Genomic DNA, 16,780 nt, shown 5'->3' with positions numbered 1-16,780 from the left:
ACACATATTAGCTAATCAATTTTAAATTTATATCTGATGGTGAAGATTTAATTTAGTAAATTATTTTAGTTAATGGTCTAAATCCGTAACTAAAATTTTCTTATTATACACGTATAAAATATAGATATAGAATATGGATATACTCCGTAGTAAATACTTACTGAATGAAAAATTTATAGTTTTCGGATCATACATGGTTTGATAATGGTAACAGACACAAAGACGAAGTAGGAAACAGAAATGAAGTAGTACAAATAAATCGAAAGTAGTACAAGTGTACAATTATTAGTGTACTGATAGTTAACAAAGAAGTACCACACATACGGTACTACATATTACTAGTACTAACATAACACTTGACCATTTAACTTTTTTTTTTTTTTGAACAGCACTTGACCATTTAACTTATAATTATCTATATATACAGTTTTCCCAAATATATTGCAAAGCCACCAATCTACGCATAGAGTAACAAATGGTAGAGATATTCAGCAGGTGTGACATGAGAACACATGAAAAACGCACATAAATAATCGATATGATTTTGTTTGTGCTTCATCACGTGTTCTCAGGTCGCCCCTGCAGAATTTTCTTCTGCTCTAAACGTTGTTTAATTATCAGGTGAACTTTAGTACTTGTATATTGATTAGTGTTTGTTTCTTCGGTTATTTAAGGGATGTCTTATCTCATAGAAATACACTAATTTATATGGTAATATTTGTTACAATAATTATATAGTGCAATTTATTTATATGTTGCAAAATACAAACATCTTTTTTCTAAAGCTATGTATTTTTATTTTTTTTTACAGCGATTGGGATCAACCGAGGGGACTAAACCACCTGTTGCTATGTATTACCAAAACAAAGATGATAATTAGATAAAAGAATGCTGAACTTTTTAGTTATAAAGATAATTTTGTGAATTAAAACCGTAGCTAAAAATGTAATATTAATAGCCTCTGATGAGGCTAACGGTTCTTCAATTTCTGAGAGGTAATGGTGGCAAAATGGGCTAACCAGTTTACTTCGTAGATATCTTGTAACATCAGGGGGAAAATTGTTAGAAAGTATGATTTATAAATAAAAATGGTATGGTTTTTATAATTATAATTAACATTATTATAGTTGTAGGGTTGGAAAAAAAACAAGTACAAGAATCAAAATTGTAAGAAAGTTACTACTAATATTTAAAAGATATGACAGTCGTACGTGGGTTAGCTAAAATGGTTGGAAAAATCAGTTTTGAAAACAATCTGATAAACTTAATAACAACCCTAGAAAGTTCATTCAAGTGAAAACTTCATATAATTCGAATAAAATGTTTTCGCTAGACCGTATGTAGAGTTTTCTAACGTATTTTGGGTACCGTATGATCATCTTTAATTCGAATAACGTATTAGTGTATGTGGTAATAAGAGTCAGATTTCGTAACGAATTTAAATAACTTGTTAGTGTCGAAACAAATTTAAATGATTGATCAGTTATCAACTAAGGTGCTGTTTGGTTTTTAAGATGTTTTTGTCTGAAGATCTGCGGACCATGTCTGTAGAGAAGATGTAGTCTGAACGTCTGTATGCTGAAGATTGAAGACTGTTTGTTTTTATGTCTGTTTTTATGTCTGCTAAACATATTTTTAAATTCTGAATTATTCTATATCTTTTCAATTTTTATCTAAAGATCATAATTGTTAAATTTAAAACTACACATGATAATACAAGTATAAAAATTTATTAACTAATTCAAATCATTTTTCGAGTGAATATTAGTACCAACTTTATACTACTATTATAATAACATAAATGTAAAATGAATAGTACGTGGAAGACTTGTGAGTTGTGACCATGTATTATTTACATCTCATATACATCACACCTCATCTTATCTTCTCTCTGCTTAGCTAGTTAAGGGAAAAGTACCCATTGTAAATCGTATAAAGCCTTTATATGAAATAACTGGTGTTCGAATGGGACTCTTCACAAACTTGTTGATCGATAAAATGGGACTCTTCACAACTGGTGTTCGAATTTCAATTATTTGATGAGTAGTGCGGCCGGAGGAGGTGGTGGTGCTGCCGGAGTTGATGGAGGTGACGCAGGTGACGGGGTGACGAAGGTGATGAAGATGGGTAGCTATGAATTGAAGGTAGGTTAGAAGATGAGAGAGATTGAGAGTGGTGGTTAAAAAAAAAATGTTGATGCTAAAACAGCTTCTGAAATGAGAAGCAATACTCTAGAGCTTCTATTTTGAAAACAAATTAAGATTTTTTTTGTCTTATGTTTGCGAAAAAATAAATGGTCTAAAATGAAAATGTCTGCCCGCCCGCAGATATAAGACATAATAAGGTCTTCAAACTAAAAAACAAACACCACCTAAGAGATTGTGAGTTCAAGATTCAAAGGAGGCATGTATATCTATACATAGAGAGAGGAGTGACCTAGAGGAAGTTAATTATTGGAAGAAGTGGGAAGTTCATGGTGATCACAAGATCTAATCTATTTTTCATAAAAATAAAAATGGTGCAAGGTTATGATGGTCCTTTTTACAATAATAAAATGGTACAAGAATGGCAATGGATGTCATGGATTGGACATCCATCCAAAGTTCCGGACTGATCCATTAAAGTGGATATTGATGATACAAAATGGATGATAAACGGATATGGATATGGATATGAATGATGTGAAAATTAGTGAATCGGATATGGTTGAAAATCCACAGGATATATCCATCTATCATCTGAAATACATGATTAAAAAGCCAAGGACGTTAGAGTATAGATGCACAAACCGGATAAAAAACCGGATTCGGATACAAAAAAAACCGGATTTTTTTGTCCGGATTTTTCGGAACCGGTTCCGGATCCGGTTCCGGTTCTCGGCGTCGGATTTTTTTCGGATTTTTTCCCGGAACCGGTTCTTTTTCGGATCCCGATCGGATTTTTTCGGATTTTTCTTGGACTAGGATTCGATTTTGCGAATTATATTTTTACCGGTTCTATTTTTTTAACGTTTGACAACAATAATATAATCGGTATAAAGAAAAGTTATAATGCTCAACTGCTTAACACAATAGATAATATAAATAACAATATTCGAACAATACAATTATATAAATAACACTTTTATTCGAACGATACAATAATAAAAATAAAAACACTTTTATTCGAACAATACAATTATAATTAATACATTTCGAGCTTCGGCATGGCCATCACCCAATAATGTATTAAGACTAAAGTATATCGAGCTTCGGCATGGCCATCACCCGTTATACTTTAGTCGTCAAATGACCCAAATGTGTTATCTTGTTGAGCGCGTTGAGGATGGTGCCTTCGATCGTAGTCTTCAAAAGCGGGGTCATCAACTAGAGAAAGGTAAGCTTGTTGGTAACCCGATACATTCATTTCGGTTTGGTCCATATCAAACGGTTCATAGTCACCTTCATCCACTTCGTTTAGTTCATTGTCGGAATTCTCTTCGGTTGTTGTAGGTGATAATCCCGCTAAATTTTCTTCAAACTCTATACATTCTTCAATGTCGTTATATAACGGACCTTCTAATGAAACCCTATGTTTATATGTTCGAAAACCTTCAATTATTTCAGTTTTAGCTTTTTTTTCATAATTTAAAGGCGTCACGTCTTAAGATAGAACGACTTACATTGCTATATCGCGGTTGTAGTCAATTCCGAATTAGCTCTGTAAGCCTTGGATTGTCGAAGTGGTTGAAAGGAAGCGCTTGTTGAATGACAAACCTTGACAAATCTTGCCGAAGAGCTTCGGCATCGTATTCAAAAATCGAACCATCGGCCCGCATTGTTTGTTGTCTCGGGTCTTGCCTTGCACTACAACTTTTGTCAAGATGTTTTCTTAACGTTGTATTACCCGAAACACCCATGAACTTCATACATTGTGTACAACGAGCTTTTTCCGCACCATCCTTCATTACACACAACTCGAATTTGGACCAAACGTCCCCTTTTCGCTTTGTTTCTTTTTTGTAATCAATATCGGCCGTAGTGTAGTCTTGTGAAGATGTTCCAACGGAAGCGGAACCGGAAACGGAAGCTTGTGAATTATCCATTATGGGATAAGTAGACTAGAGATTAGAGAATATTTAGTGATTTAGAAATAAATATGAGAATGTTTGTTGGTGCATTTTCAACCAAAGCATTACCATGTATTTATAATGGACTTTGTGGGGTTAAAATGGTAAAAAAAAAAAAACTCAAAAAAAGGCTGAAACTGCAACAACAACAAAAAAAAACGGCTAGTTTTTGAAAAACCGGATCGGATCCGGATCCGGATCGGATAAAATCCGATTTATATCCGGAAAAAATCCGGTTTTTTTGAAAATCTGGATCCGGGTCGTACCGGATCGGATCTCGGATCCGGATCCGATTTTTGCTGTGTCCGGTTTTGCTGCTGTCCGGTTCCGGATCGGGTCACCGGATCGGATCTGGATCCGGTTTTTTTGCCCATCTATACGTTAGAGGTGACGATTTTAACCCATTAACTTGTGAATGACACAATTTAAGATTCTGACATCCAACATATTAAATGGGTTTACTTAACACTTCAACTAAAAAAGAACCGTGTCAACTGGGACCCATTTCAACCCTTACCAAGACTTATTTAGTGACCCCCGCTTAATCATGTATTTCAGATAGACATTGATGCGTTGTTCTGATACACTGCTGGATGATATTATGAGAACAACATATTTGATGCTCAAAATGAGTGAACAATATGAGCGAGATAAAATTATATATTTAACCTTTTACATATAAAAGGCTCAATTAATATAATTGTTTGATGAGTATTTTCGATGTAATTTAAGAAAAATATTAAAGAAAATTTGGTGCTTAATAGTCAACTCAATGTTAAATAATTCATCATCGTGTGTTATTTAGATGTCATAAGCAAAAGCATTGAACGAAAAAGAAGTCGCTCTTGTCTTACTCTTATCGGTATCGTAAGCCCTTCTAGTACAACCGTTCCCTCCCTCCTCAAACGGTGAGATGACTTCAAAGAATATCATCAGTACTCCTCGAATCAATCTATTCTACCGACGAAGAATCTGGGTTGTAGGCAAGCGCCGCCCTAGCAAGTGTTACGCGCTACGTCGAAAGGGAAGATCGCTCGAATCGCCCTAAATGATTCATCATTTAACGCTAAATTATTCAATTCAGCGCGATGTAAACAAACACACCCAAGAGGCCAAGACACTTGAAGCCAACACATTTAGATGATGCTTGGTGTGGTTGCCAGCTCCGTTATCATGATTAGCACACAACTTTACTTTTTACAACAAAGAAAAAGAAATATATAAACAATCAAGCTATAATAGTCATAAACAGTCCCAAAAGATATTTTCTTCCTAATAATACAGTAATAATATTTGTCTGGAACCAAGTCAAAGTATTTCATTTAGCAGCATACAATGTACAGATATGAAACTGTTCCTATGCAAATCCCTAACACATCCAATACCCGCGCTATGTCAAACAGTTACACCATTTACAAAATAAAGGTTTGTAAAAGAAGGCATCTGCAAATTAATATTAATAATAAGCTGAAATTAAGGCTCATATGGTCATAAAGGCATCGTCATCGCCCAACAATGCATCAATGTCTATCAGATCATCATCAAAGTACATCGTCTCCTCTGAACTATCCAGGGCCTTTTCATACACAGCCTGTGGAGAAACGATGGTTAAAAGTTGAAACAAACCCAAAAAAAACATAAACAAATAAGAAGAGATTAAGATGGAACTTGTGGATTTTAGCCAATAAATTGTTGTACCGGAAATATAAGAGATTATATTCTATGTGAACTAGAGGTGGCAATTTTAACCCATTAACTTGTGAATGACACAAATTAGGGTTCTGGCATCCAACAAGTCGGGTCTACCGGTCTAGTTAAAAATTCAACTAAAAAAGAATCGTGTCAAGTGGGTTGAAAGTGTGTGTTCGAACATCACAATAAACCTCCTGGGGCCCGTTTCAACCCTTACCAAGACTTATCTAGTGACCCAAACCCGCTTTGAAAAGTTACCCGCACTAAATATTTGTAACACCCTAAAATCTGATACAATAGTATTTATGGCACAACCTCACCAGTTCAGTTTCCACCATACGAAAAGCTATTCATTTCGACTGTAACCTATTTTAACAGGATACCAAACCCGGTAAAACGGCCAAACCTTAGTCAAACCGACCAAACTCGGGATTGCTCCAAAAATTGGTCAAAACACGGCCAAAACTCCAGATTACTCAGAAAATTGGTCAAAATTGGTCAAAAAAGGTCAAAGTCAAACTTGTAGAAGACTCGTGTGTGATCCATACACACCACAAGTATAGCATGAAAAACGTGAACAACACTTACCTTGCTTTCCTGCATGTCATTGACAACATTAAGCAATCTACGGTATTGATCTCTTGCCTCGGGATACTGAGCCATAGACTTGACTCTTGCAAGTGCCTTTTGTAGCCGTTGCTCGGTTTGTTTCCTGCCTTCTTTGAAAAAATCATCTTCTTCTTCCAATACAGGTTTAGCTTCAATGGTACTACTATTACTACTGCTACCTTCAGCAATTGGTTCAGGCTTAAATCCTCTCAAACCGCTTCCCTTACGTCTCCAACGCAAAATCACCTTATCCAATATTCCGACAGACCACACTATCTTTCTGTAGTTCTTCCTCACCTGGTGCCCCCTAACATGTGCCTACATCATCACATGACAACTTATGTTAACTTCAGTATAGAAATTACATTTAAAGGGTCAAACGTCACCAAAAAAAGTTTTTTTTCTTTTTTTTTTAACATATAAAGCCTCGCAAAGCATTTACTTAACTTGGTTGATATTCTCTCCGTTCCAAAAAAGAATGTCCCCTGTGAATTTTTGTTGGATTTAACAGAGTTGATAAATGTCAGTTTTGCCCTTACATTCAAGGCAAGTTTTGCCCTTACATTCAAGGTAAGCTTGACTGAATTTATTTAAAATATAAATGAAGTGTAGTAAATTATGGTAAAATGGGGAGTTCTAATATTTATTGGTTATTTTTGCAAGTGGACAATTATTTTGTGACATGTATAAATTTTAAGATAAAAATACTAAGGTAGACACTTTTTATGGGATGGAGGGAGTAATAAATAAGCATTTTACTCCAATATCATTACTATTTATGGAAAATACAAAAATTTTAGTCGAAGCATTTTGAGACCAAAGCGTCCATTTTAGAAGGGTTACACAACCCATCCATTAGACACCAACTATTATGGTACGATGATGCGTGTAATGAACCTGAAGCAACCTAGAAAGCGTACTAAGAACATACATAAACCCAGAACACACGATTAATTAAAAACAAGTGAATAATATGTCACCTGAATTTTGACAACTCTTTGCCTCATTATCAGAAAATCTTTTCTCCCTTTCCAACTTCGAAACTTATTTTGTATCCGCACAGCAGCAGAGTGAACCGGCTCATCATGTTGTCCTGTCTTGGTTGTCTTTACAGCAAGAAGCGAAAGGGCACGCTCATTTGATAATCCAAATTCACTACCCCCATGCTCTTTTAGCTGCTTTTTTTGAAAAGATTGAACCCTAAAAACTTGATGGATTCGAGCAGCAGCTTGAGTAGCATTACAAACAGCAGCTAATGAGTCCTTTAGTGACAACCCCTGTGGCATATCACCATAACTTAATGGAGTTGGAGTCCTTTCTGTGACTGTTTGTACAGCTTTTGAACCAGATGCATCGCCATCGTTATTGGCATCTTTTAATTTAAGAAGTTCAAGATGGGCACTTAATGCTGCTTCAGCACAATAACCTGCAATTCCTTTGTCTCCATTGCTGGAAGCCAAGTCTGCAGGTGTTCTACCTGATGGATATCTTGGAGAAGGATCTGTCAATGCTCCAGCTGCTGCACCTTGTGAGATGAGGAAAGCCACTGTACGCTCTCTGCAAAACCATTTTAATCAAGATAAATGAATACTTGCTGCCAGATAATTCAAGTGTTGCAGAACTCGGAATTACTCGGTCAAACTCGGGATTACTTGAAAAATCAGTCAAAACTAGGCCAAAACTCGGGATTATTCGGAAAATCAGTCAAAATTGGTCAAAATCGGTCACAGTCAAACTTGGTCAACATACGAGTACTTCCTACCAAGTACTCCCCGATTAGCGGTTTTTGCAACCTTTGGTTTGGGTTGTGTTCAATGTCATAGGGCCAAATCGAATAAAAACAAAATAAAGAATTATAAAAGGGTAAGGGTCAAATGTGGTGGACCCAAAACTTTATTTTAATGCATACAATGTCCTAAATTTGGCAATTATTGAGTCGAAATCAAGCGTCGATTTATTGGCGACTTGACTGACTCGCCTACATTAAATTTAAGGCAGAATTTAAAACCCATCGAAATTTGATTTTACCATTTACATGGCGTCTCAATTTTATTTTTAGTTTAATTTTATTTTATTTTTAAAAATTTCTTACTTATTGGCCGGAGGTCTCCGTTGAATAGAGAGAGGGATGACTTTCTCTACTTTTGAGTGTTTTCACTCTGGGTGGAGAAATGACTTGTCTTATTCTCGGATAGGGGAAGGATTGTCTACATCTCACCTCCCCAATACACCACTTATGTGGTATTGGGTTTTGTTGTTGTTGTTTTACAATGTCCTAAATAGTTATATTCAAGAGTTAGATTAAATTCATAAATAACACATCAGGTATTTAGTTTGATTTTTAAGTTATCCAAAAAGAAGTGTTTGCAGGTACACATGCCCTACCCATACGCTAAATGACATGTTATACGCAAGCCCGTTTGACCATTACCTAACTCGTCTGATGAGACCATCTTTACATACTACATATAAAATTGTTTGTATATCAAGATTATTGATACTTAATAGGCAACCTGATATGCACATTCTCCGCTTTGTTTATTCTGTCAATGCAAATACCTATTTGACTAAACAAACTGAAACTTTAAACAGACAAGAAAATAATCTAGATGTAGCAATTTCAATCCATTACCTATAAACAAGTCACTGAGGGATAGGTTTTATCTCCAACGGGTCAAGTAGGTTAAGCTAAAGTATTTAACTAAATGAAAAAACGGGTCAAATGGGATAAACAGGTTGAATGCCATTCAAAAAGTATTTAGATGGATAATGCATCCAAAATAGCATTATTAAAAGTTCTACAAGACTACAAAGAGAATCATGCAGGCCAGCTAACCCAACCCCCACTGAATAAGTACCTGAGTTGACCTTGACCTGTTACTCAACCCCCAAGATGCCCATTTTGGCCAATTTGTGTCACAAATACAGTCTATACAATTAAATACATGCCAACAATTTTTACCTGCCGCAACATGCAGCCCAGTGTAGAGCCGTCCAGCCATTGACATCTCTAAAGTTGATACTAACACCTGCAGCAACCACAGGCTGAATTGCCCAGTCATAACCAAGAGCACCTGCAAAATGCAACACACCTTGCCCCTCTTCATCCAACACACTAGCACCTTTTCCACCTTCTGCAACCTTATGAAGAATCCATGAATACAGCTTCTCCTTAAGTAGCTTTTCAAAGAGTTGAGACTTAGCTTTTTCTGAAGAAAATTCATCTTCTGATGAGAACTTTAGCATTTGGTCCCACTCACTGTTATCATCTTGAATTAGAGAACTGAGTTGACTCATCAATTCAGGATCATTAACACTATCAACAAAATTTTGCGTATTTCCAGATCCAAGTGACAGTAATTTCATGAATCGCGTGTGTAGGAGTGTTTCATTGGAGTTGTCACCACTGATGACATCTGAACCATCCATATCTTGATTATTCTTGAATTCAAATTCTCGTACTTCACTACATGCAAGCCTATTGGAACACGTTACATAAAAATGGACTCTTCCAGATTTGTGATCTGGTGTATGACATCGAAGAACACCGTCAGCTACAACCTCTGCAGGGACTTCTAATTCTCCAAACATACAAGCCCATTCACAATGCTGCAATTCTTGTTGACTCCTTAAGAACCTTCCTGTTACTAGAACCTGGTTGTAATACAAATACAAATACAAATACTCTCTAAATACACATGTACACACCCTTTTCCAAGACTTATAATCATAAAGCCCAATAAGATAGTTGTAAGAAAAACTATTTGTACTATAGCCCCGGTAATTGAGACCCATAGCTTGAAAAATGGGTCCATTTGGTTAGGTATTTAACCAATTGGGTCGATAAAAAAGTTAAAGAATAGGTCCAATTTAGACCCATTTGAAGCCTAACATATATATAAGGTCCAACCGGTCCTTAATGGGTCTTAAGGGGTCTTCACGAAATTTTAAAAAAATTATTATCTGAAGGGTTTACGAGTTCAAGAAACTTTGATAAACAGGTCTTGACCCAACCCAACCAAACACATTTAGACCATCTAATAAAATTGACCCGTTCGACCCATTACCCGTCTCGACCAAACTCGACCAATTTACCAGGTATAATGTGTACCTTGATTTCGGAGCCAGCATATGCCCAGTTTGGCGAAAAGTCAGTAATAGTGAACAGTTGGTCCTGCGAAAGAGACGGGCCTAAAACGTAACTGTCCAAGTGAACTTGTGGACTAATAATCGAATCATCAACACCATTCTCACTTTCAACAGCTTCCCAGTAGGTCCCAGAAGTGGACTGGGTTTGGGTCTCTTTTACATCTCCAAGTTCTTTGCTCATCCATCGATCAAAACTGTCAAGCTTTTTAAGACCTTCCTTCATAAACCCTTCCAAATATGGTGGTTTCAAAGAACCAGATTTCTCATCTGGATTCAAATTACCCTCCACATTTGTTTTTTGAAATGTCCCATCATCTTCTTTTGTTGAATGTAATTCAAGGTTACCTTGTGCAATAGGCTTAGGATGCTGATCAATGGCATTCGTCATCTCAAGGGAATTGAAAATCTCTGCATAACTAACTTCTTGATTATTATATCCTGCATCAAGCTGCAAAATTTCATACAAAAAGATAATTTTATGTTAAGAGTCAGATTGTGCTTTGTTCACAAGTTGATTTAGTTGGCAGCAATAAAATGAAGGTAAAAACAGTTAAACTTGCAATTTTTTACCCCCAAAAATACATACATAAGTAATTTATATACTTGTAGTTATCAATTATTAATACCTGCCACGTTGGATTTCCCCTAAACTCCTGCATTTTATCAAATCCTGTGTTGTATGATTGGGTTGAAAGATGTGTTGGCTGATAGCTAGCAGGCTGAATTCCCGCATTGTAGTTTTCGAATGCATATGCCAAGCTGCCATCGATATTGTTTGCATTTTTGTCCCCTTGCATGAGTGTGATAAAACTCATGTCGGGATTTGCTAGAGACTTTCCATTATAATCATCTGTAAGTGATTTGCAAGAATTAAGCTAAAGAAACTAATCACTCAAATATTATAAAATTTTAAAAATTGAATTGAAAATTACTTGACAAGGGAACTGGATAATAAGGCATAGAGAGTGGATCTTCGGTCTTCGGGATAACTGATGGCTGCAAGTTAAGAACAGGACTATATCCGGAAGTAGACTGGTAAGAATATGCTGCAACGGGTCAAAATAAATAGAGATGTCATATTTGTTACATATACGATGTAAGGAAAACATTTGACCCGCTCATTTTTCCAACTCCATAAAAATAAAAAATAGAAATAGATACACACCTGACTCCGCATCTTCATATTCTGAGGCCTGTGCGCTGTTTTCGGTAGTTTGTGAAGCCACTGGGTAGTTATATGAACGGAAGTTAGAAGACACGGAATTATTGACCTCAGAAGTAGTAGATATATTCTCTTCACTTTCCAAGGAGTTAGGAGTAGTTTCTACAACTCTGGTGCGGTTCGCACTTGTCCTACTTCCCTGATGATTATACAAAATCTACAAATTAGATCACTTTATAATACAAGAATATGACATCATAGCATAGAACTGTGCAGGATTTATCTCTCAAGCATGATTTAGCCAATGCGAGAGCATACGCATGATAACTGACTAGTACCAAGTTTCGAGAGGGTAAAATTCCCCACATGAACCATGGTCCATACACTAATGATACGTAAAGCTTGCGATTCTTCTGAATGGCTACAAAAACAACACATGGGCCCCAAGGATGACATGCAGTGAATAGATTACATGTATCAAACTTCTAAATTTTCTTGAATATTGATTAGAGACTGCAAGTATATGTAAAACGAGGAGATGAGTAATCAAACTTCTCTAGTTTCCATCCAATCTCTCTTTTTAAAAAAGAGATGATTAGCAGTATTATGACTACAGCTGCAACTAGTAAAGAATTTTCCTTCGATTCAAAGAGAACCAGTAAACTAGTAAAGGGAGGCTACAGATTGAAGTTTAGGGCAGGGTAATCATTTAAGAGGAAAAAAAAGTTTCATTTACTTGAAAGACAGATTGCAGCACTAAAAGCCTGTAAGATAATATTTAAAAAATAATGATGTTGCTTATAGGATTTTTTTCCCCCTCCGCCACTAACTTATGTGTGATTAAAAACTAGAGGTAGAAATATAAACCGAACGGGTAACGGGTCATAGCTAATGGGTCAGGTGAGATCAGGTCATGATGACCTGAAATTATTGTATATGGTAGCAAAGTCAGTAAGTCACTAAACTCTTCCACACAATCTCTTCTTTCTAGTACTGTTGGAAAATATTACGTGCAAACTTGGGCCAAAACAATATGTCAAACATTATAGCTTCTTACTACTAGCAACTGCATCCCAAGAAAAAATGCAACTGTTAATTAGACATTAATGGAAGTGTTTGTATTCTAGTTGATACAGAACATTCCCTTCATTCAATGTTATGTAATGATAGCTAATAGGAGACCAGATTCAACTGATACTTTGCAAAAGAGTGGGAATAGCCTGATGATTTGACACATCATGAAAATGGATCTGTTGCTTTTAATATTTACAGAAGGAAATTCATATAGATGTATAAGTGACATCGTACCTATAATGGCTAGAAAACTTTAAAAACAATTACACAGAACAAAAGAAATATATATAGCAATAAAAGAATTGTCAAGGATACACCAACCTTTACTTCACGGTAGTGGACTAGTACAATATTGGATAGCTCCCTGCAGCAGCAGTAAATGTATAAGAAGACAGTTGGCAGAATTTAAAGAAAGCCTTTCGAGACAGGAAACTAATATGTCTATTAGTCACGAGCATATCTTTAAATTACAATACAGATATTAAATGTCATAAGTGTATCAACATATATAAAGAATCGTGAATAGAGATAAGTTAAAACTATTGAAGTTCTAATCGTCTATGTTTCAAATAGGTGAACATTCAGTCTTCTAACTTTTACTTTGAAGATATGTCTACAAACATACGGTAACAACAAGCGGGAAAAGCGTCAACTGGTATGTTATCAAGATTGTACTCTTCATTTTTTATTAACAATTTGATCTCCTCAACTATTATCTTTGCATATAATTTTTCTTCATTTAAAAGAAATACTACTCACTCTTCAAGTAACCAATAGCTACGCCTCTGAAAGTTTTCGTTATCTTCTCCATGAGCATAGTAACAATGTAACACATCAATGCTTCCTGCCTGCACAATATTTGGTCAAAAACTCAAAATATATAATTCTTGAACCAAATGAAATTTTCAGGAACACTGAATCCTTCAAAAATTTAAAAATGAAAGAAAAAAATGCAGCATTGAAAAATGAGGATCGTTAAATATTAAATAATGAAGTGAAAGTTTGCTCTTAATGCTTACTTTGAGCCTTTCATGAGCTTCCTTCACTGTTTTCCCATCTTTTTTCTTCCTCCAGTTATGTCCATCTTTTCTAAAATACCTTAGCACCTTCCGATCAAACAAAAAAAGTGAACCATCTGAAAGAAGGCATACACATCACGATTAAATCATTAAGCAAAACAATAATAATATCACATATTCTAGAGTTTTAGATACTAAAGCTGTTCACAGTGCCCAAGACAACAGCAGAAAGAACATATAAAATGAAAAATAGGCAGTGAAACCGTGTAATATGAAGTCAAAAAAATAATGTTTTTGAGTTTGGTGTGCAACAGTATTCAGTAGAACAAGCCACATGCTTTCAGTAATCAGTAATCTTACTTGGAGGCCTATTTCCAGGCTCTGTAGCAATCTTAAACTTTGTATAATTTCGAAGAATCTCACATATCTCTGCAGGCCGAAGCCACCGATGTTGTGCTTCTGCGAGTATTTGCTCAATATCTGCTATTAACCACTAACTTGGTCAACATTGGTAAGTCAACAAAAATGACAGAAACAATAATAGAAATAAAAAAACAACTTCACAAGAGAAGAATCTTATCTGCACTAATGAAGTAAATTTGAACTACAGCAGCAAGATACTATAAAGCCGATTACATTCCTCACCTAATTTTAAACTAATTTAACTTACATTCCATGAGCAATTCACTTTGCTAACCTAGCAATCGAATGTTTGAAACCGGATCAAATATAGACGAAGTCCTTCAAACACATCTAATTGACTATTTTCACACTTCAAGATTCTAAATTATTCTAGCACCATCAAATTTATCCTGGTTACAAACAGCATTAATTTTTTTCCCAACAAATCAAACAGCTACTTTGCTAATCCAATACTACCTAACCAGTTCACTACTCTTAACTACTGTACGTACAGATAATATGTATGCACCAGCATATAAAATCCATAAACCCTAATTATTGCAAATTAAATTACAAGGACGCGAAGCTAAAAGTAAAAGCAAAATAACGATTACGAACAACAAATTGAAGTCAAACTGACCTAATTGAGCAGCAAGCGCGTAACGACGAGCATCCGCCATGAACTAATCAGTCAGATCTCACACTAAAGCTAAAGTATTCACAAACACTTAAATTAATATTTTAATATATTCAGATTATATATGATAAAACGTATCTATTTAAGCAGACATACAGGGAGTGAAAGTTGATTAGGTCATCAAGTGATGAAGATCTTGTAACTCGATTAGTTATTAGTGATTGATTTTGGGGGAAATTAAGAAAACGTCAAACGGGAAATAGTAAATGAGGGAAGAAAGGAAAGAGGTGAGAAAGAGGGCAGCCAAAATGGAAAACAGTTATTTATAGCATGTTTGTGTAAATATAATCAGCGTCTGTTCCACTAAAATTTGGCGCTTTCACACCTGAACCAGTTCACACTTACATGCTCTATTTTATATATATATATATATATATATATATATATATAATATAATATACTAGTTAAAGACCCGCAATTTCGCGGGTTTTATGAAATGATGATATTTTAAGAATATCTCCAACCATAATAACACAAAAGGGCATTATCATATAGGGGATGATTCTAACACACCCTTTTTTGATCCTCACACCTATTTTAACCTTTTACTCTTCTAATAATACTCCATTTCCATAAATTGGTGTGTGAGGATCAAAAAAGTGTGTGTGAGAATCATCCCCCTTATCATATATACCCATATTAATATTTTAAAATTACAAATATACCCAACTAAATTACATAATATCAAATACACCCAATATAAGTAACAAAACTCTCATATTTACGCATTTTATACTCCTTAATGCTAAACTCGGTCCTAAACCTTAAACTCTAAACTCTAACCCCTAAACTCTAAAGGTGAACCTCGAACTCTAAACCTTCAACCGTAAATTTAAAGCTAAACCCCAAACTCTAAACCCTAAAGTTAACCGAAACCCTTAACTCTAAACCCAAAAGCTAAACCTAAACTCTAAACTCTAAACCCTGAAGCTAAACCTAAACCCTAAACTCTAACCCTAAAGTTAAACCTAAACCCTAAAGCTAAACCCAAACCCTAATGTTAACCTTAAAGCTAAACCTAAACCCTAATACTAAGTTACTAACCCTAAACCCTAAACTCTAAATACTAAACCTAAACCTGAAACTCCAAAACTAAACTTAAACATGAACCCTGAACCTTGAACTCTAACCCTAAAGTTAAACCTAAACTCTTAACCCCAAACCCCATGCCCTAAAATCTAAACTCAAAACACTAACCCTAAAATCTAAACCCTAACCTTAACCCTAAACCTTAAGCCCTAAAATCTAAACCCTAGAATCGAAACCCTGAACCCTAAATCTAAACCCAAAACCTTAACCCCAAAATCTAAACCCTAAATCGTAAATCTAAACCCTATACCCTATATCTAAACCCTAACCCTAAACTCTAAACCATAAACCCTAAATTTAAACCCTAAAAACTCTAAACCCTAACCCTAAATCCTAAAATATAAACCCTGGAATCTAAACCCAGAACCTTACAGATAAACTCTAAACCCTAAATCTATACCCTAACCCTAAACCCTAAATATAAACCCTGAATCTAAACCCTAAACCCTAACCCTCAATCTAAACCCTAAACCCTAACCCTAAACCCTAAATCTAAACCCAAAACCCTAACCCTAAAATCTAAACCGTAAACCTTAAATCTAGACCCTAAACCTAAACTTGAAACCCTAAAACTATAAACCCTAACCCTAAACCTTAAAATCTATATCGTAAACCCTAAATCTAAACTATAAACCCTAAAATTATATTTTAAATAAAATATATATTTTAAAATTATAAATTCAAACTGACAATTAATTAACATTCATATCTGATAATTTCAAAATTAAGGTATGAAAACAAAATTCAAAGTGAAATAATGTATCAAAACACTCTTAATT

At 35.1% G+C, this 16,780-nt stretch overlaps 1 protein-coding gene across 1 annotated transcript; it reads right to left on the bottom strand.

Moving 5' to 3' along the window:
- Positions 1-5,328: 5,328 nt before the first annotated feature.
- On the bottom strand, positions 5,329-14,962 carry LOC139856887 (calmodulin-binding transcription activator 3-like). The gene is made up of 13 exons (XM_071845604.1): positions 14,856-14,962; positions 14,174-14,293; positions 13,814-13,929; positions 13,554-13,642; positions 13,116-13,158; positions 11,724-11,919; positions 11,491-11,604; positions 11,185-11,408; positions 10,521-11,006; positions 9,372-10,063; positions 7,390-7,966; positions 6,389-6,727; positions 5,329-5,699 (listed from the first exon to the last, which is right to left on the bottom strand). The coding sequence occupies exons 1-13, from the start codon at positions 14,893-14,895 to the stop codon at positions 5,589-5,591; spliced, it is 3,147 nt and encodes a 1,048-aa protein (XP_071701705.1). The 5' UTR covers positions 14,896-14,962; the 3' UTR covers positions 5,329-5,588.
- Positions 14,963-16,780: the final 1,818 nt, after the last annotated feature.

Source organism: Rutidosis leptorrhynchoides, chromosome 7, assembly GCF_046630445.1.
Source record: "Rutidosis leptorrhynchoides isolate AG116_Rl617_1_P2 chromosome 7, CSIRO_AGI_Rlap_v1, whole genome shotgun sequence".
NCBI classification, from domain to species: Eukaryota; Viridiplantae; Streptophyta; class Magnoliopsida; order Asterales; family Asteraceae; genus Rutidosis; species Rutidosis leptorrhynchoides.
The sequence above is the reverse complement of the archived record's forward strand: the minus strand, read 5'-3'. Positions and strand labels throughout refer to the sequence as shown.

Excerpts from the sequence above, each read along its gene's own strand:
- LOC139856887 (XM_071845604.1), bottom strand. The coding sequence starts at position 14,895 with ATGGCGGATGCTCGTCGTTACGCGCTTGCTGCTCAATTAG. Across the intron at positions 11,007-11,184 it reads GGGGAAATCCAACGTGGCAG|CTTGATGCAGGATATAATAA; the intron begins GTATTAATAATT and ends GAAATTTTGCAG. Across the intron at positions 10,064-10,520 it reads ATGCTGGCTCCGAAATCAAG|GTTCTAGTAACAGGAAGGTT; the intron begins GTACACATTATA and ends TATTACAACCAG.